Source organism: Ranitomeya imitator, chromosome 5, assembly GCF_032444005.1.
Source record: "Ranitomeya imitator isolate aRanImi1 chromosome 5, aRanImi1.pri, whole genome shotgun sequence".
Classification (NCBI taxonomy): Eukaryota; Metazoa; Chordata; class Amphibia; order Anura; family Dendrobatidae; genus Ranitomeya; species Ranitomeya imitator.
Genome location: NC_091286.1, coordinates 110,492,585 through 110,507,485, shown reverse-complemented (window position 1 = coordinate 110,507,485; position 14,901 = coordinate 110,492,585). Strand labels below are relative to the sequence as shown.

Genomic DNA, 14,901 nt, shown 5'->3' with positions numbered 1-14,901 from the left:
GGGGCACAGTGAACGGTGCAGAGCACCGTATATGGCACAGCTATGGGGCACCGTGAACGGTGCAGAGCACCGTATATGGCACATCTATGGGGCACAATGAACGGTGCAGAGCACTGTATATGGGGCACAGCTATGGGGCACAATGAACGGTGCAGAGCACCGTATATGGCACAGCTAGGGGGCACAATGAACGGTGCAGAGCACTATATGGTTCACACCCATGGGGAAATATGAACGGTGTAGAGCACTATATGGCACAGCTATGGGGAAATAATGATCTATTTTTATTTTTGAAATTCACCGGTAAATGCTGCATTTCCACCCTAGGCTTATACTCGAGTCAATAAGTTTTCCCAGTTTTTTGTGGCAAAATTAGGGGGGTCGGCTTATACTCGGGTCGGCTTATACTCGAGTATATACGGTACATGCCGAAAAAAAAAAAAAAAAAAATTACATACAGCAAAAACCGGCCGATCAGAGAAACGCTCTAGTGCAGGGGATTTACCTGAGGAGACCGAGCTGGATGGTGGTGCTGTCAGACGCGGTGTCCACCGCTAGTCTGATCAGAAGTAAGTGCGGCCGCCATCTTATAAGAAAGGGGCGGGACAAGCCAGCTCCAACAGCCAATCAGCGGCTGGGTGGCAGACAGGAAGTGACGGCGCGCTGTGAGGACTACCTCAGTGTGCAGCTCAATGAGAGTTCCTGTGTATGGTAACCGGAAGTGACATCACGTTGTCATAGGGATAGGGCAATACAATGGAAAAAAAAAAAAAAAAAAACAAACAAACACGAGCGCTGCGGAAAGCGCGGCAAGGAGAAAGTAGAAAAGGAATGAAAATACAGGCAACATAGGACAAGTGATATGGAGCTGAAGTGCCTCGGGTTATTTTCTCCCCAGCATATACTCTATGTATAGATTGACCAGAGTTTTGTATCGATGCTATTGTCCTTTTCCAAAATACCTTGTATATACTTTATTTTGTATGCAACTTTATTTTCTGTAATTTTTGTTTACACTTGTTTTTGGTTTTCACATGTAGTTACTGACGAAGGTCCATTCAAGGACCGAAACGTTTATTGGGTACTACTACGATTAAAATTGCACTAAAGCATCAGTTGAGTGCTGGGTTCTTTTTCTTTATAGTCTATGAAGGTGTGGGAACCTAACCTAGCACCATTCTTCTCCAGTAGTGCACACGGTTTTTGTATCTGATAATCTTCCCCTACGTGATTGCACACTGACGGGTGATGTCCACATTCTCCTATAATGCTGAGGAGACCTCGAATATCCTGGCACGTTCCACTTTCAGTAGCGATTTTTTAAAAATCCCTCCTAGGGAAGCAAGGGGGAGAGATCTAGAAAGGGAACTCCGTCACTTTACCAACATCGAACTTCACTGTGCCACACTCTCTGAGTATCTTCGAGCACAACGGATCCCTAGGGGTCTACGGGTTCCACTACGTCCCACACTGTTTCGGGACTCTCCCGAGTATTGCACCAGATATGAACAAATATTAAATAAATGTTCTTTCGACATTATTACCCTGACGATTGAGCACCTGCAGAAAGCGATCTCCACAAGCTCCGAGACCATCAAATCCATCGAGGCTCAACTGTCTTCATCTGGGACCCCCGAGGAACTGATTACCCTCAAGGACCAAATATCCAGAAACATCGAGAAGCACCGACGGGAGACAGAGGACAGAAAACGTAGCAAATTCAATAGGGACACGGAGGACTACGAGCGCCAACAGGTATACAGATGGCAGGACAATTATGCCGGACGTCGAAACCCATCTCGCCAGGCCCAGCGTACCTCCCTCGACTACTCAACATCAGGCTCAGAACAGGAGTTGGGTACCCCTGCCACACTTCCACCCCGTTTTTTAGGCCAACGACAACGCTTCCCGAGAAGAAGACCACGAGGCGCGGCCACGGACATAGGAGGAGACTCGGCCCAAGGGAGGATAACGAGATCTCAGGTACCAATCCATTGGTAATTAACATCTCTGATAGATTACTTGGTGTAGCGGAATACAAAGTCCTGCAGAAGGGTTTGTCTTTTTGTCCATCATACCAATGTCATACATTTGATCTTGAAATGGATCTTCAGAGATTCTTTCGATCACTTAGACTTAAGGCCTTTTTCTCCACATCTCCCGAATCATCTTCTACCCTACCCTCCACGGGCTCATCTGACGGTCCTCTCTCTTCACGGAGCCTAGGGCTCTACACCAAAAGTCATTTCAGACCTCCCCAAGGCTCACACGCCATGGAATCTTTCATAGGTTTCGTGAAAGAATCATTGAAATTACTATGTGAGGATATCAGAAAGGGTAAATTGTTTTTTCCCCCCAATCTCTCTCCCATGGAACGACAAGCCATACGGGACCTACAAAACGACAACAACCTCATTTTCAAACCTGCAGATAAAGGGGGCGCCCTTGTGATTATGAATAGATCGGACTACCTTCTTGAAATCAAACGCCAACTAGGTGATCCCACGATCTATGTTAAATTACCACATGACCCCCTATCCGTGACTCGTCAAATCATCTCGGACACTCTTTTGAAATATATTGAGTTAGGGGTCTTAGACCCTAAGACACGGGACTTCCTCACCAAACTACACCCTATCACCCCAGTATTTTATACCATTCCCAAAATCCACAAAAACTTAGAGAAACCCCCAGGGAGGCCCATAGTCGCCTCTACCGACTCTATCCTCTCCCCACTGGCCATTTACCTAGAAAAAATTCTCACCCCATTGATTAGGACATCAAAATCCTTTATCCTGGACACAGGATCCTTCCTTAACATCCTGAAAGACATAAGTCCCATTCCTCCACACTCAATTCTGGTAACAATGGATGTAAAAGACTTGTATACATCTATCCCCCATATAGAAGGCATCAATTCGGTCCATAAACTCCTGACCCAGTCCGGCTTGCTACCCAACCAGATCAACTTGTGTATTGACCTACTAACCATCATTCTTACCCGTAATTATTTTTTGTTCCAGGACGACTTTTATCTACAAATCCGTGGTACCGCGATGGGCTCCAACGTAGCACCCCCGTATGCTAATTGCTACATGGCCGATTTTGAGGAGAGTCAGATATACCCTCACCCACTATTTCGTGACCACGTCCTTGTATGGAAACGTTACATCGACGACGTCTTTTGCATATGGGGGGGCCCGTTGGAAGCCCTCGCGTTCTTCTTCGATTGGCTGAACACGGCCTGGCCAGGTATCTCTTTCACCATGTCTTACAGTACTACACAGATCAATTTCCTAGACACCTTAGTCATTCTACAACCTGATGGCTCTTTCACTACCGACCTCTACACTAAAAGCACTGACCGTAACAGTTTGTTACATTTTACGAGTTTCCACCCTCCGGCCACAAAAAATTCAGTACCTAAGTCCCAATTTTATCGGGTCTCTAAGATTGTGTCTGACACAGAGCTTAGATCGATCCGCCTCCAGGAAATGGCTTCTAAGTTCACTCAACGGGGTTACCCGCCAGCGATACTGGAAAAAGCCGCTGCCCCCCCTACCCCACGACCCAATAGAGCCTCTAATCGGATCCCGTTTGTTCATTCATATCACCCGTTTGCGTACATTCTACATAGGTCAATACGCCGGAATTGGCACCTGCTGTCCAAGGGTTACCCCAACGTTACTGAGTTTCAGAACCCTTTTCTTCCCTGTTTCAAACGTCCACCCAACTTAAAGGACTCGTTGGTCAGGGCAGACTTGGGATCAGGTATTCCATCCCCCCGCCAGCGGTTCTTACAGAGTCCACGTACCGGGACCTTCCCATGCCTGAATTGCTCTCAATGTCATAATGTCCTTAAAGGACCCCGCTTCCATCATCCTCGCTCTGGAAAGTCATTCCGAATCCCGGAGTATTTCACATGCGCTTCATCATGGGTTATATACTTAATCAAATGTCCCTGTGGACTTCTATACATAGGTGAAACAACGCAACCTATTCGCGATCGGATTTCCAAACATAAATCCACGGTCCGCTGTAAGAACCTGTTGTTACCCATCCCCCTCCACTTCCATAATTTGGGTCATAATATCTCACAGCTACAGTTCCAGGTAATAGAACATATCCCCCCCATCCGGCGGGGTGGTGATCGGGTTGCTCGCCTAAAGCGGAGGGAAGCGTTTTGGATCCACACATTGGAGACCCTCCACCCATTGGGACTCAATAGAGACTATGATTTAGCCTCTTTTCTCTGAGACTGTATGGTACTATCGGGTGATTTGCCCTGCAATGTGGTATCATGTTATTTTCCCACAGGTCATTACGGACTTCTTCTATCTTACTGGTTTTGTTATTTTTACCATTGTAAGTCATTGATGCAATTTTTACCATTGTCTAATTCTTCCTTTCTTTTACCTCTAGAGTCGTCTGTACTGATCACTTCGGTCTACCCGCACACCTCACTGGACCAAGCTGGTTATCCTCACCTAGCTGATCATATCACTAATCAGACCTATAGACCATAGGAGCACCTATCACCATGGAGATTGTTCACCCAGCATATCATCTCCGTATAGGCACTTCAGCTCCATATCACTTGTCCTATGTTGCCTGTATTTTCATTCCTTTTCTACTTTCTCCTTGCCGCGCTTTCCGCAGCGCTCGTGTTTGTTTTTTTTTTTTTGTTTTTTTTTTTCCATTGTATTGCCCTATCCCTATGACAACGTGATGTCACTTCCGGTTACCATACACAGGAACTCTCATTGAGCTGCACACTGAGGTAGTCCTCACAGCGCGCCGTCACTTCCTGTCTGCCACCCAGCCGCTGATTGGCTGTTGGAGCTGGCTTGTCCCGCCCCTTTCTTATAAGATGGCGGCCGCACTTACTTCTGATCAGACTAGCGGTGGACACCGCGTCTGACAGCACCACCATCCAGCTCGGTCTCCTCAGGTAAATCCCCTGCACTAGAGCGTTTCTCTGATCGGCCGGTTTTTGCTGTATGTAATTTTTTTTTTTTTTTTTTTTCTTCTTCGGCATGTAATTTCTTTTTCATTATCCACCCACAGTACCGCTCCTATCTGACTCACACATAAGGTATGTTTTACCTTATATCCCCTGACACCCTGTGCTTACCGGTCCATGGGAATTTTATGGGACTTTCTTACACTTACAGACGCTGCTTTTTTGTACCCTATGACCATACGGTCTATTCTATTATTCTACAGTACGGTATGTACCTCCTCTCCCACTATCATCTTTCTGGTGTATCTCTCCTTATTTCATCCTTAGTGGAACATAATTCAGCCTAGATATTCGGGTTATTTTCTCCCCAGCATATACTCTATGTATAGATTGACCAGAGTTTTGTATCGATGCTATTGTCCTTTTCCAAAATACCTTGTATATACTTTATTTTGTATGCAACTTTATTTTCTGTAATTTTTGTTTACACTTGTTTTTGGTTTTCACATGTAGTTACTGACGAAGGTCCATTCAAGGACCGAAACGTTTATTGGGTACTACTATGATTAAAATTGCACTAAAGCATCAGTTGAGTGCTGGGTTCTTTTTCTTTATATAGAATGCTCTGCACCGTTGATTATGGCCCCATAGATGCTCCACATAAAGCTGTGCCATACATAATGCTCTGCACCGTTGATTATGGCCCCATAGATGCTCCTTATAAAGCTGTGCCCCATATAGAATGCTCTGCACCGTTTATTATGGCCCCATAGATGCTCCTTATAAAGCTGTGCCCCATATAGAATGCTCTGCACCGTTGATTATGGCCCCTGTTGTGAATTCTGTGGCTGAATTCACTCCTGTGGTCACAAGTGGTACTGCAGCTTCTGAGCTTCCTCCCTCAGGTGTTCTGGTGAGCTCGTTAACTGCTTCATTACTTAACTCCGCCTGATGCTGCTATCCTTGCTCCTTGTCAATGTTTCAGTGTTGGATCTGAGCTTCTCCTGATTGTTCCTGTGACCTGCTGCTCTGTATAGCTAAGTGCTTTTTTGTTGCTTTTTTTCTGTCCAGCTTGTCTTTTGTTTTGCTGGAAGCCCTGAGACGCAAAGGGTGTACCGCCGTGCCGTTAGTTCGGCACGGTGGGTTTTTTTTGCCCCCTTTGCGTGGTTTTGCTTTAGGGTTTTTTGTAGACTGCAAAGTTCGCTTTACTGTCCTCGCTCTGTCCTAGAATATCGGGCCCCACTTTGCTGAATCTATTTCATCCCTACGTTTTGTCTTTTCATCTTACTCACAGTCATTATATGTGGGGGGCTGCTTTTTCCTTTGGGGAATTTCTCTGGGGCAAGTCAGGCCTATTTTTCTATCTTCAGGCTAGCTAGTTTCTTAGGCTGTGCCGAGTTGCCTAGGTAGTTGTTAGGCGCAATCCACAGCCGCTTTTAGTTGTGTTTAGGATAGGATCAGGTGTGCAGTCTACAGAGTTTCCACGTCTCAGAGCTCGTTCTTGTATTTTTGGGTATTTGTCAGATCACTGTGTGCGCTCTGATCGCTAAGCACACTGTGTTTCTGGATTGCCTTCATAACACCTGTCATTAGCAAACATAACAGTACAAGGAGCCAAACTAATGATTCTCAATAGAGGGAAAGAAAAAGTTCTGACATCATTTTTTTTTTTTTCTGCTCTGTGTTCATTTTTTTTTTTTCCCCTAGACATTTGGGTGATTCTGGACACAGGTGTGGACATGGATATTCAGGGTCTGTGCTCTTCAATGGATAATCTCGTTATAAATGTACAAAAAATTCAAGATACTATTGATCAGAAATCTATGTTAGAACCAAGAATTCCTATTCCTGATTTGTTTTTTGGAGATATAACTAAGTTTCTAAGTTTCAAAAATAATTGTAAGCTATTTCTGGCCTTGAAACCTCATTCTTCTGGTAATCCTATTCAACAGGTTTTGATTATTATTTCTTTTTTGCGCGGCGACCCTCAAGACTGGGCATTTTCTCTTGCGCCAGGAGACCCTGCATTGAGTAGTGTCGATGCGTTTTTCCTGGCGCTCGGATTGCTGTACGATGAGCCTAATTCAGTGGATCAGGCTGAGAAAAATTTGCTGGCTTTGTGCCAGGGTCAGGATGATATAGAAGTATATTGTCAGAAATTTAGGAAATGGTCAGTACTCACTCAGTGGAATGAATCTGCGCTGGCAGCTTTGTTCAGAAAGGGTCTCTCTGAGGCTCTTAAGGATGTCATGGTGGGATTTCCTATGCCTGCTGGTTTGAATGAGTCTTTGTCTTTGGCCATTCAGATCGGTCGACGCTTGCGCGAGCGTAAATCTGTGCACCATTTGGCGGTACTGCCTGAGGTTAAACCTGAGCCTATGCAGTGCGATAGGACTATGACTAGAGTTGAACGGCAGGAATACAGACGTCTGAATGGTCTGTGTTTCTACTGTGGTGATTCCACTCATGCTATTTCTGATTGTCCTAAGCGCACTAAGCGGTCCGCTAGGTCTGCCGTCATTGGTACTGTACAGTCCAAATTCCTTCTGTCCATTACCTTGATATGCTCTTTGTCGTCGTTTTCTGTCATGGCGTTTGTGGATTCGGGCGCTGCCCTGAATCTGATGGATTTGGATTATGCTAAACGTTGTGGGTTTTTCTTGGAGCCTTTGCGGTGTCCTATTCCATTGAGAGGAATTGATGCTACACCTTTGGCCAAGAATAAACCTCAATACTGGGCCCAGCTGACCATGTGCATGGCTCCTGCACATCAGGAAGTTATTCGCTTTCTGGTGTTGCATAATCTGCATGATGTGGTCGTGTTGGGGTTGCCATGGCTACAAACCCATAATCCAGTATTGGATTGGAATTCCATGTCGGTATCCAGCTGGGGTTGTCAGGGGGTACATGGTGATGTTCCATTTTTGTCGATTTCGTCATCCACCCCTTCTGAGGTCCCAGAGTTCTTGTCTGATTATCAGGATGTATTTGAAGAGCCCAAGTCCGATGCTCTACCTCCGCATAGGGATTGTGATTGTGCTATCAATTTGATTCCTGGTAGTAAATTCCCTAAAGGTCGATTATTTAATTTATCCGTGCCCGAACACGCCGCTATGCGCAGTTATGTGAAGGAATCCCTGGAGAAGGGACATATTCGCCCATCGTCATCACCACTGGGAGCAGGGTTCTTCTTTGTAGCCAAGAAGGATGGTTCGCTGAGACCGTGTATTGATTACCGCCTTCTTAATAAGATCACTGTTAAATTTCAGTATCCCTTGCCATTGTTATCTGACTTGTTTGCTCGGATTAAGGGGGCTAGTTGGTTCACTAAGATAGATCTTCGTGGTGCGTATAATCTGGTGAGAATCAGGCAAGGAGATGAATGGAAAACTGCATTCAATACGCCCGAGAGTCATTTTGAGTATCTAGTGATGCCGTTCGGACTTGCCAATGCTCCATCTGTGTTTCAGTCTTTTATGCATGACATCTTCCGTGAGTATCTGGATAAATTCCTGATTGTTTACTTGGATGACATTTTGATCTTCTCAGATGATTGGGAGTCTCATGTGAAGCAGGTCAGAATGGTTTTTCAGGTCCTGCGTGCTAACTCTTTGTTTGTGAAGGGATCAAAGTGTCTCTTCGGTGTGCAGAAAGTTTCATTTTTGGGGTTCATCTTTACCCCTTCTACTATCGAGATGGATCCAGTTAAGGTCCAAGCCATCCAGGATTGGATTCAGCCGACATCTCTGAAAAGTCTGCAAAAGTTCCTGGGCTTTGCTAATTTTTATCGTCGCGTCATCTGTAATTTTTCTAGCATTGCCAAACCATTGACCGATTTGACCAAGAAGGGTGCTGATTTGGTTAATTGGTCTTCTGCTGCTGTGGAAGCTTTTCAGGAGTTGAAGCGTCGTTTTTGTTCTGCCCCTGTGTTGTGTCAGCCAGATGTTTCTCTTCCGTTCCAGGTCGAGGTTGATGCTTCTGAGATTGGAGCAGGGGCGGTTTTGTCACAGAGAGGTTCTGATTGCTCAGTGATGAAACCATGTGCTTTCTTTTCCAGGAAGTTTTCGCCCGCTGAGCGTAATTATGATGTGGGCAATCGAGAGTTGATGGCCATGAAGTGGGCATTCGAGGAGTGGCGTCATTGGCTTGAAGGAGCTAAGCATCGCGTGGTGGTATTGACTGATCATAAGAACCTTACTTATCTCGAGTCTGCCAAGCGCTTGAATCCTAGACAGGCCCGTTGGTCGTTATTTTTTGCCCGCTTTGACTTTGTGATTTCGTACCTTCCGGGCTCTAAAAATGTGAAGGCGGATGCTCTGTCTAGGAGTTTTGTGCCCGACTCTCCGGGTTTATCTGAGCCGGCGGGTATCCTCAAGGAGGGAGTCATTGTGTCTGCCATCTCCCCTGATTTGTGGCGGGTGCTGCAAAAATTTCAGGCGAATAAACCTGATCGTTGTCCAGCAGAGAAACTGTTCGTCCCTGATAGGTGGACTAATAAACTTATCTCTGAACTTCATTGTTCGGTGTTGGCTGGTCATCCTGGAATCTTTGGTACCAGAGAGTTAGTGGCTAGATCCTTCTGGTGGCCATCTCTGTCACGGGATGTACGTACTTTTGTGCAGTCCTGTGGGATTTGTGCTAGGGCTAAGCCCTGCTGTTCTCGTGCCAGTGGGTTGCTTTTGCCCTTGCCGGTCCCAAAGAGGCCTTGGACACATATTTCGATGGATTTCATTTCTGACCTTCCCGTTTCTCAAAAGATGTCAGTCATTTGGGTGGTCTGTGATCGCTTTTCTAAAATGGTCCATCTGGTGCCCTTGGCTAAATTGCCTTCCTCCTCTGATTTGGTACCTTTGTTCTTTCAGCATGTGGTTCGGTTGCATGGCATTCCTGAGAATATTGTTTCTGACAGAGGTTCCCAGTTTGTTTCAAGGTTCTGGCGAGCCTTTTGTGGTAGGATGGGCATTGACCTATCCTTTTCCTCGGCTTTCCATCCTCAGACTAATGGCCAGACCGAACGAACCAATCAGACCTTGGAAACATATCTGAGATGTTTTGTTTCTGCAGACCAGGATGATTGGGTGTCCTTTTTGCCGTTGGCTGAGTTCGCCCTTAATAATCGGGCCAGCTCGGCTACCTTGGTTTCTCCATTTTTTTGCAATTCTGGGTTCCATCCTCGTTTCTCTTCAGGACAGGTTGAGTCTTCGGACTGTCCTGGTGTGGATTCTGTGGTGGATAGGTTGCAGCAGATCTGGACTCAGGTAGTGGACAATTTGATCTTGTCCCAGGAGAAAGCTCAACTTTTCGCTAATCGCAGACGCCGTGTGGGTCCCCGACTTCGTGTTGGGGATCTGGTTTGGTTATCTTCTCGTCATATTCCTATGAAGGTTTCCTCTCCTAAATTTAAACCTCGTTTTATTGGTCCGTATAGGATTTCTGAGGTTCTCAATCCTGTGTCTTTTCGTTTGACCCTCCCAGACTCCTTTTCCATACATAATGTATTCCATAGGTCGTTGTTGCGGAGATACGTGGCACCTATGGTTCCATCTGTTGAGCCTCCTGCCCCGGTTTTGGTGGAGGGGGAATTGGAGTATATTGTGGAGAAGATTTTGGATTCTCGTGTTTCTAGACGGAAACTCCAGTATCTGGTTAAATGGAAGGGTTATGCTCAGGAAGATAATTCCTGGGTTTTTGCCTCTGATGTTCATGCTTCCGATCTTGTTCGTGCCTTTCATGCGGCTCATCCTGGTCGGCCTGGGGGCTCTGGTGAGGGTTCGGTGACCCCTCCTCAAGGGGGGGGGGGTACTGTTGTGAATTCTGTGGCTGAATTCACTCCTGTGGTCACAAGTGGTACTGCAGCTTCTGAGCTTCCTCCCTCAGGTGTTCTGGTGAGCTTGTTAACTGCTTCATTACTTAACTCCGCCTGATGCTGCTATCCTTGCTCCTTGTCAATGTTTCAGTGTTGGATCTGAGCTTCTCCTGATTGTTCCTGTGACCTGCTGCTCTGTATAGCTAAGTGCTTTTTGCTTTTTTTGTTGCTTTTTTCTGTCCAGCTTGTCTTTTGTTTTGCTGGAAGCTCTGAGACGCAAAGGGTGTACCGCCGTGCCGTTAGTTCGGCACGGTGGGTTTTTTTTTGCCCCCTTTGCGTGGTTTTGCTTTAGGGTTTTTTGTAGACTGCAAAGTTCGCTTTACTGTCCTCGCTCTGTCCTAGAATATCGGGCCCCACTTTGCTGAATCTATTTCATCCCTACGTTTTGTCTTTTCATCTTACTCACAGTCATTATATGTGGGGGGCTGCTTTTTCCTTTGGGGAATTTCTCTGGGGCAAGTCAGGCCTATTTTTCTATCTTCAGGCTAGCTAGTTTCTTAGGCTGTGCCGAGTTGCCTAGGTAGTTGTTAGGCGCAATCCACAGCCGCTTTTAGTTGTGTTTAGGATAGGATCAGGTGTGCAGTCTACAGAGTTTCCACGTCTCAGAGCTCGTTCTTGTATTTTTGGGTATTTGTCAGATCACTGTGTGCGCTCTGATCGCTAAGCACACTGTTTCTGGATTGCCTTCATAACACCTGTCATTAGCAAACATAACAGGCCCCATAGGTGCTCCATATATAATGCTGTGCCATATAGAATGTTGCTGGTGCTGCAATAAAAAAAAAAAAAAATCACATACTCACCTCTTGCTCAGGACGGCGGCGCTTTCAATATTTACCTGCTCCTCGGTCGGCTCCGTCTCCAGCACGGACGCTCAGCAGAGACCGCCAACTGACTAAGTCACCGCGCCCTCTAACCTGAGCGTCACTGCTAGAGGACGCTGCAGACGGAGCCGCACTGGAGCGAGGAGCAGGTAAATATAGCGCAGCGCTGCGATCCCCGTATACTCACCTGCTGCGGCGCGGTCCCTGCAGTCCCTGGCTTCCCCGGCGCTGCAGCTTCTTCCTGTATTGAGCGGTCACAGTTACCGATCATTTACAGCAATGAATATGCGGCTCCTCCTCTATGGGAGGTGGAGCCGCCTATTCATTTCTGTAATGAGCGGTGCCATGTGACCACTCAGTACAGGAAGAATCTGCAGCGCCGGGGAAGCCAGGGACCGCAGGGACCGCACCGCAGCAGGTAAGTATAACTACACAGCCCCCGCTCCCCCTCCCCTGCTGACCTCCCGGTATATGACTCGAGTATAAGCCGAGAGGGGGGGGACTTTCAGCCCCAAAAAAATGGGCTGAAAATCTCGGCTTATACTCTAGTATATACGGTAACAAGAATTTAACCACAGCCAAGTCTAATTACTCAGACATAGGTAATTTAATTCTGTCAGCAATAGCACCCCATGGAAGAGAAATGTCACAAGGCCCGAGAAAGAATATTATCTCTTTACACAAGAAAATGTGAAGATCAGCAAATTTTACTTATCAGCCATAATACTGTAACAGAAGTGATACAAAAACAGAACTGCAACCATCTCACAGAGACGTCCAGGACGACCACAGAAGTTATCACCTGAAGTAAAGAGTCTTCTGATGAGAAGGGTTGAATAAAGACATGCTAGTTCAAAGAAGATGCTAAAAAAGTAAAAAGTCAAACTGGGGTGAGTACCTCATGACAATATGGCATACACTGCAGAAGAATGGCATGCATGGGTGCTGTCCATGAAGGAAAACTCTCCAAATGTCCATGCACAAAAATGAAAGGGCCCATGCTGAAAAATGTGAAAACTACTGGGACTCTATACTCTAATATACAGTTAGATATTGTGGTATCTCTAAATAAAGTTGAAAAACACAATCTGCTTCCTGGAAACTCCCGTAACGGAGCAGTAAACCTTTGACCTCATCAACTATGTTGTCACTTTTATATGTGCCATTAAAGAGCTGTGATTTATCCGTGAAAGACATGAGACAGGACAAGCATATAAATAATGGCCGTATGAATGAAGCCTTATACTAGGTCCAGACTGTTATATTTTATGGTCCATACATGGATTTAGAGAAAACACAACCACCTCTTCACTCACTTTCAAGGAGAAAATGGCTGGCATGATATGGCGGTGCACACCTGCAGTCGCTGCTCTGATCTCAGTGCTTTGGCTGCGGCCACTGGACTCTGTCTCATCCGAGGTAGAGGACATGTCACCATGATGTCACCATTGGAGCCAAAACACAGACTAGATCAGTGGTAGATTACTAAAGCTGGACCCCGTGAGGCTGGATAACTGCTTTATTAACCCCCTTCACCTCCCAGTCCATTTTCATCTTACTGGCCAGGCCAATTTTTACAATTCTGACCACTGTCACTGTGGTAATAACTCTGGAACACTTCAACGGATCCCACTGATTCCGAGACGGGTTTTCTCGTAACAATGATAAATTTAGGTTGATTTTTTTTTGTGCTCATTTGTGAAAAATGCCTGAATTTTGGTGAAAATTTTCACAATTTTCCATCTTTCAATTTTGATATTCTTAAATCAGTTAGGCTAAGTTCACATTAGCGTTCGAGTCTGCAGTGTGGTGCTGCAGACTTCTTTCCTTCGCTCCACCTACTTCCGCATACATCCTGCATACCTATCTTTAACATTGGGTACGCAGGGACATGCGTTGTACGTGGATATGTCTCTGTGCGTCATTCTGACATTATTATGAGCGGTGAAGAAAAAAACAAATTTTGCCACAAAAAAATATAAAATCTTGTTTTAGCCACAGATTCTATATAGTGATAAGGCAAAAGTGGGTAAAAATGGCCCCAAAATTTGTCAAACAATTAATGCTGAACGTGGTAGTACCCCATATGTGGCTGGACAGTACTGCTTAGCCACAAGCTAAGACTTAGAAGGGAAGGAGCGCTATTTGACTGTTGTAGAACAAATTATCGTAGGATAGTTTGTTGACTCCACATGCAGAACTTTAAGTGCCAGAAAAGTAGAATTCCCCATCAAGTGACCCCATTTTGGAAATTACACCCCTCTGGAAACTTCTCTACTAATGTAATGACTATTTTGACTCCATGGGTTATTGGCAGAAACAAAGTAGTGAATGTTGCCGAGTGAAAACTGCAAATCTGCCAGTTTAGTGCCCATACAATGTAGTGCTCAGTATGTTGTAAAGCCCATACAGTTGTGGCCAAAAGTATTGACACCCCTGCAATTTTCTTCCTGAAAAGGATTGCAATCACAAATTCTTTGTTATTATCTTCATTTAATTTGTCTTAAATGAAAAAACACAAAAAAGAATTGTCCTAAAGCCAAATTGGATATAATTCCACACCAAACATAAAAAGGTGGACAAAAATATTGGCACTGTTCGAAAAATCATGTGATGCTTCTCTAATTTGTGTAAATAACAGCACCTGTAACTTACCTGTGGCACCTAACAGGTGTTGGCAATAACTAAATCACACTTGCAGCCAGTTGACATGGATTAAAGTTGACTCAACCTCTGTCCTGTGTCCTTGTGTGTACCACATTGAGCATAGAGAAAACAAAGAAGACCAAAGAACTGTCTGAGGACTTGAGAAACCAAATTGGGAGGAAGCATGAGCAATCTCAAGGCTACAAGTCCATCTCCAAAGACCTGAATGTTCCTGTGTCTACCGTGCGCAGTGTCATCAAGAAGTTTAAAGCCCATGGCACTGTGGCTAACCTCCCTAGATGTGGACGGAAAAGAAAAATTGACAAGAGATTTCAAAGCAAGATTGTGCGGATGTTGGATAAAGAACCTCGACTAACATCCAAACAAGTTCAAGCTGCCCTGCAGTCCGAGGGTACAACAGTATCAACCCGTACTATCCGTCAGCATCCGAATGAAAAGGGACTGTATGGTAGGAGACCCAGGAAGACCCCACTTCTTACCCGGAGACATAAAAAAGCCAGGCTGGAGTTTGCCAAAACTTACCTGAAAAAGCCTAAAACGTTTTGGAAGAATGTTCTCTGGTCATATGAGACAAAAGTAGA

General features: G+C 45.4%; 2 protein-coding genes across 4 annotated transcripts in view; one reads left to right on the top strand and one right to left on the bottom strand.

Moving 5' to 3' along the window:
- The window catches only part of FEZ2 (fasciculation and elongation protein zeta 2), a 79,482-nt gene that overhangs the window by 52,170 nt on the left and 12,411 nt on the right, over window positions 1-14,901 (bottom strand). The window lies entirely within an intron of this gene.
- LOC138680733 (uncharacterized) lies at window positions 1,249-4,565 on the top strand. Its single transcript, XM_069768010.1, has 2 exons — window positions 1,249-1,983; window positions 4,423-4,565. The coding sequence occupies exons 1-2, from the start codon at window positions 1,249-1,251 to the stop codon at window positions 4,435-4,437; spliced, it is 750 nt and encodes a 249-aa protein (XP_069624111.1). The 3' UTR covers window positions 4,438-4,565.

Bases quoted from the DNA above. Each gene is read 5' to 3' on its own strand.
- LOC138680733 (XM_069768010.1), top strand. From the start codon at position 1,249: ATGTCCACATTCTCCTATAATGCTGAGGAGACCTCGAATATCCTGGCA.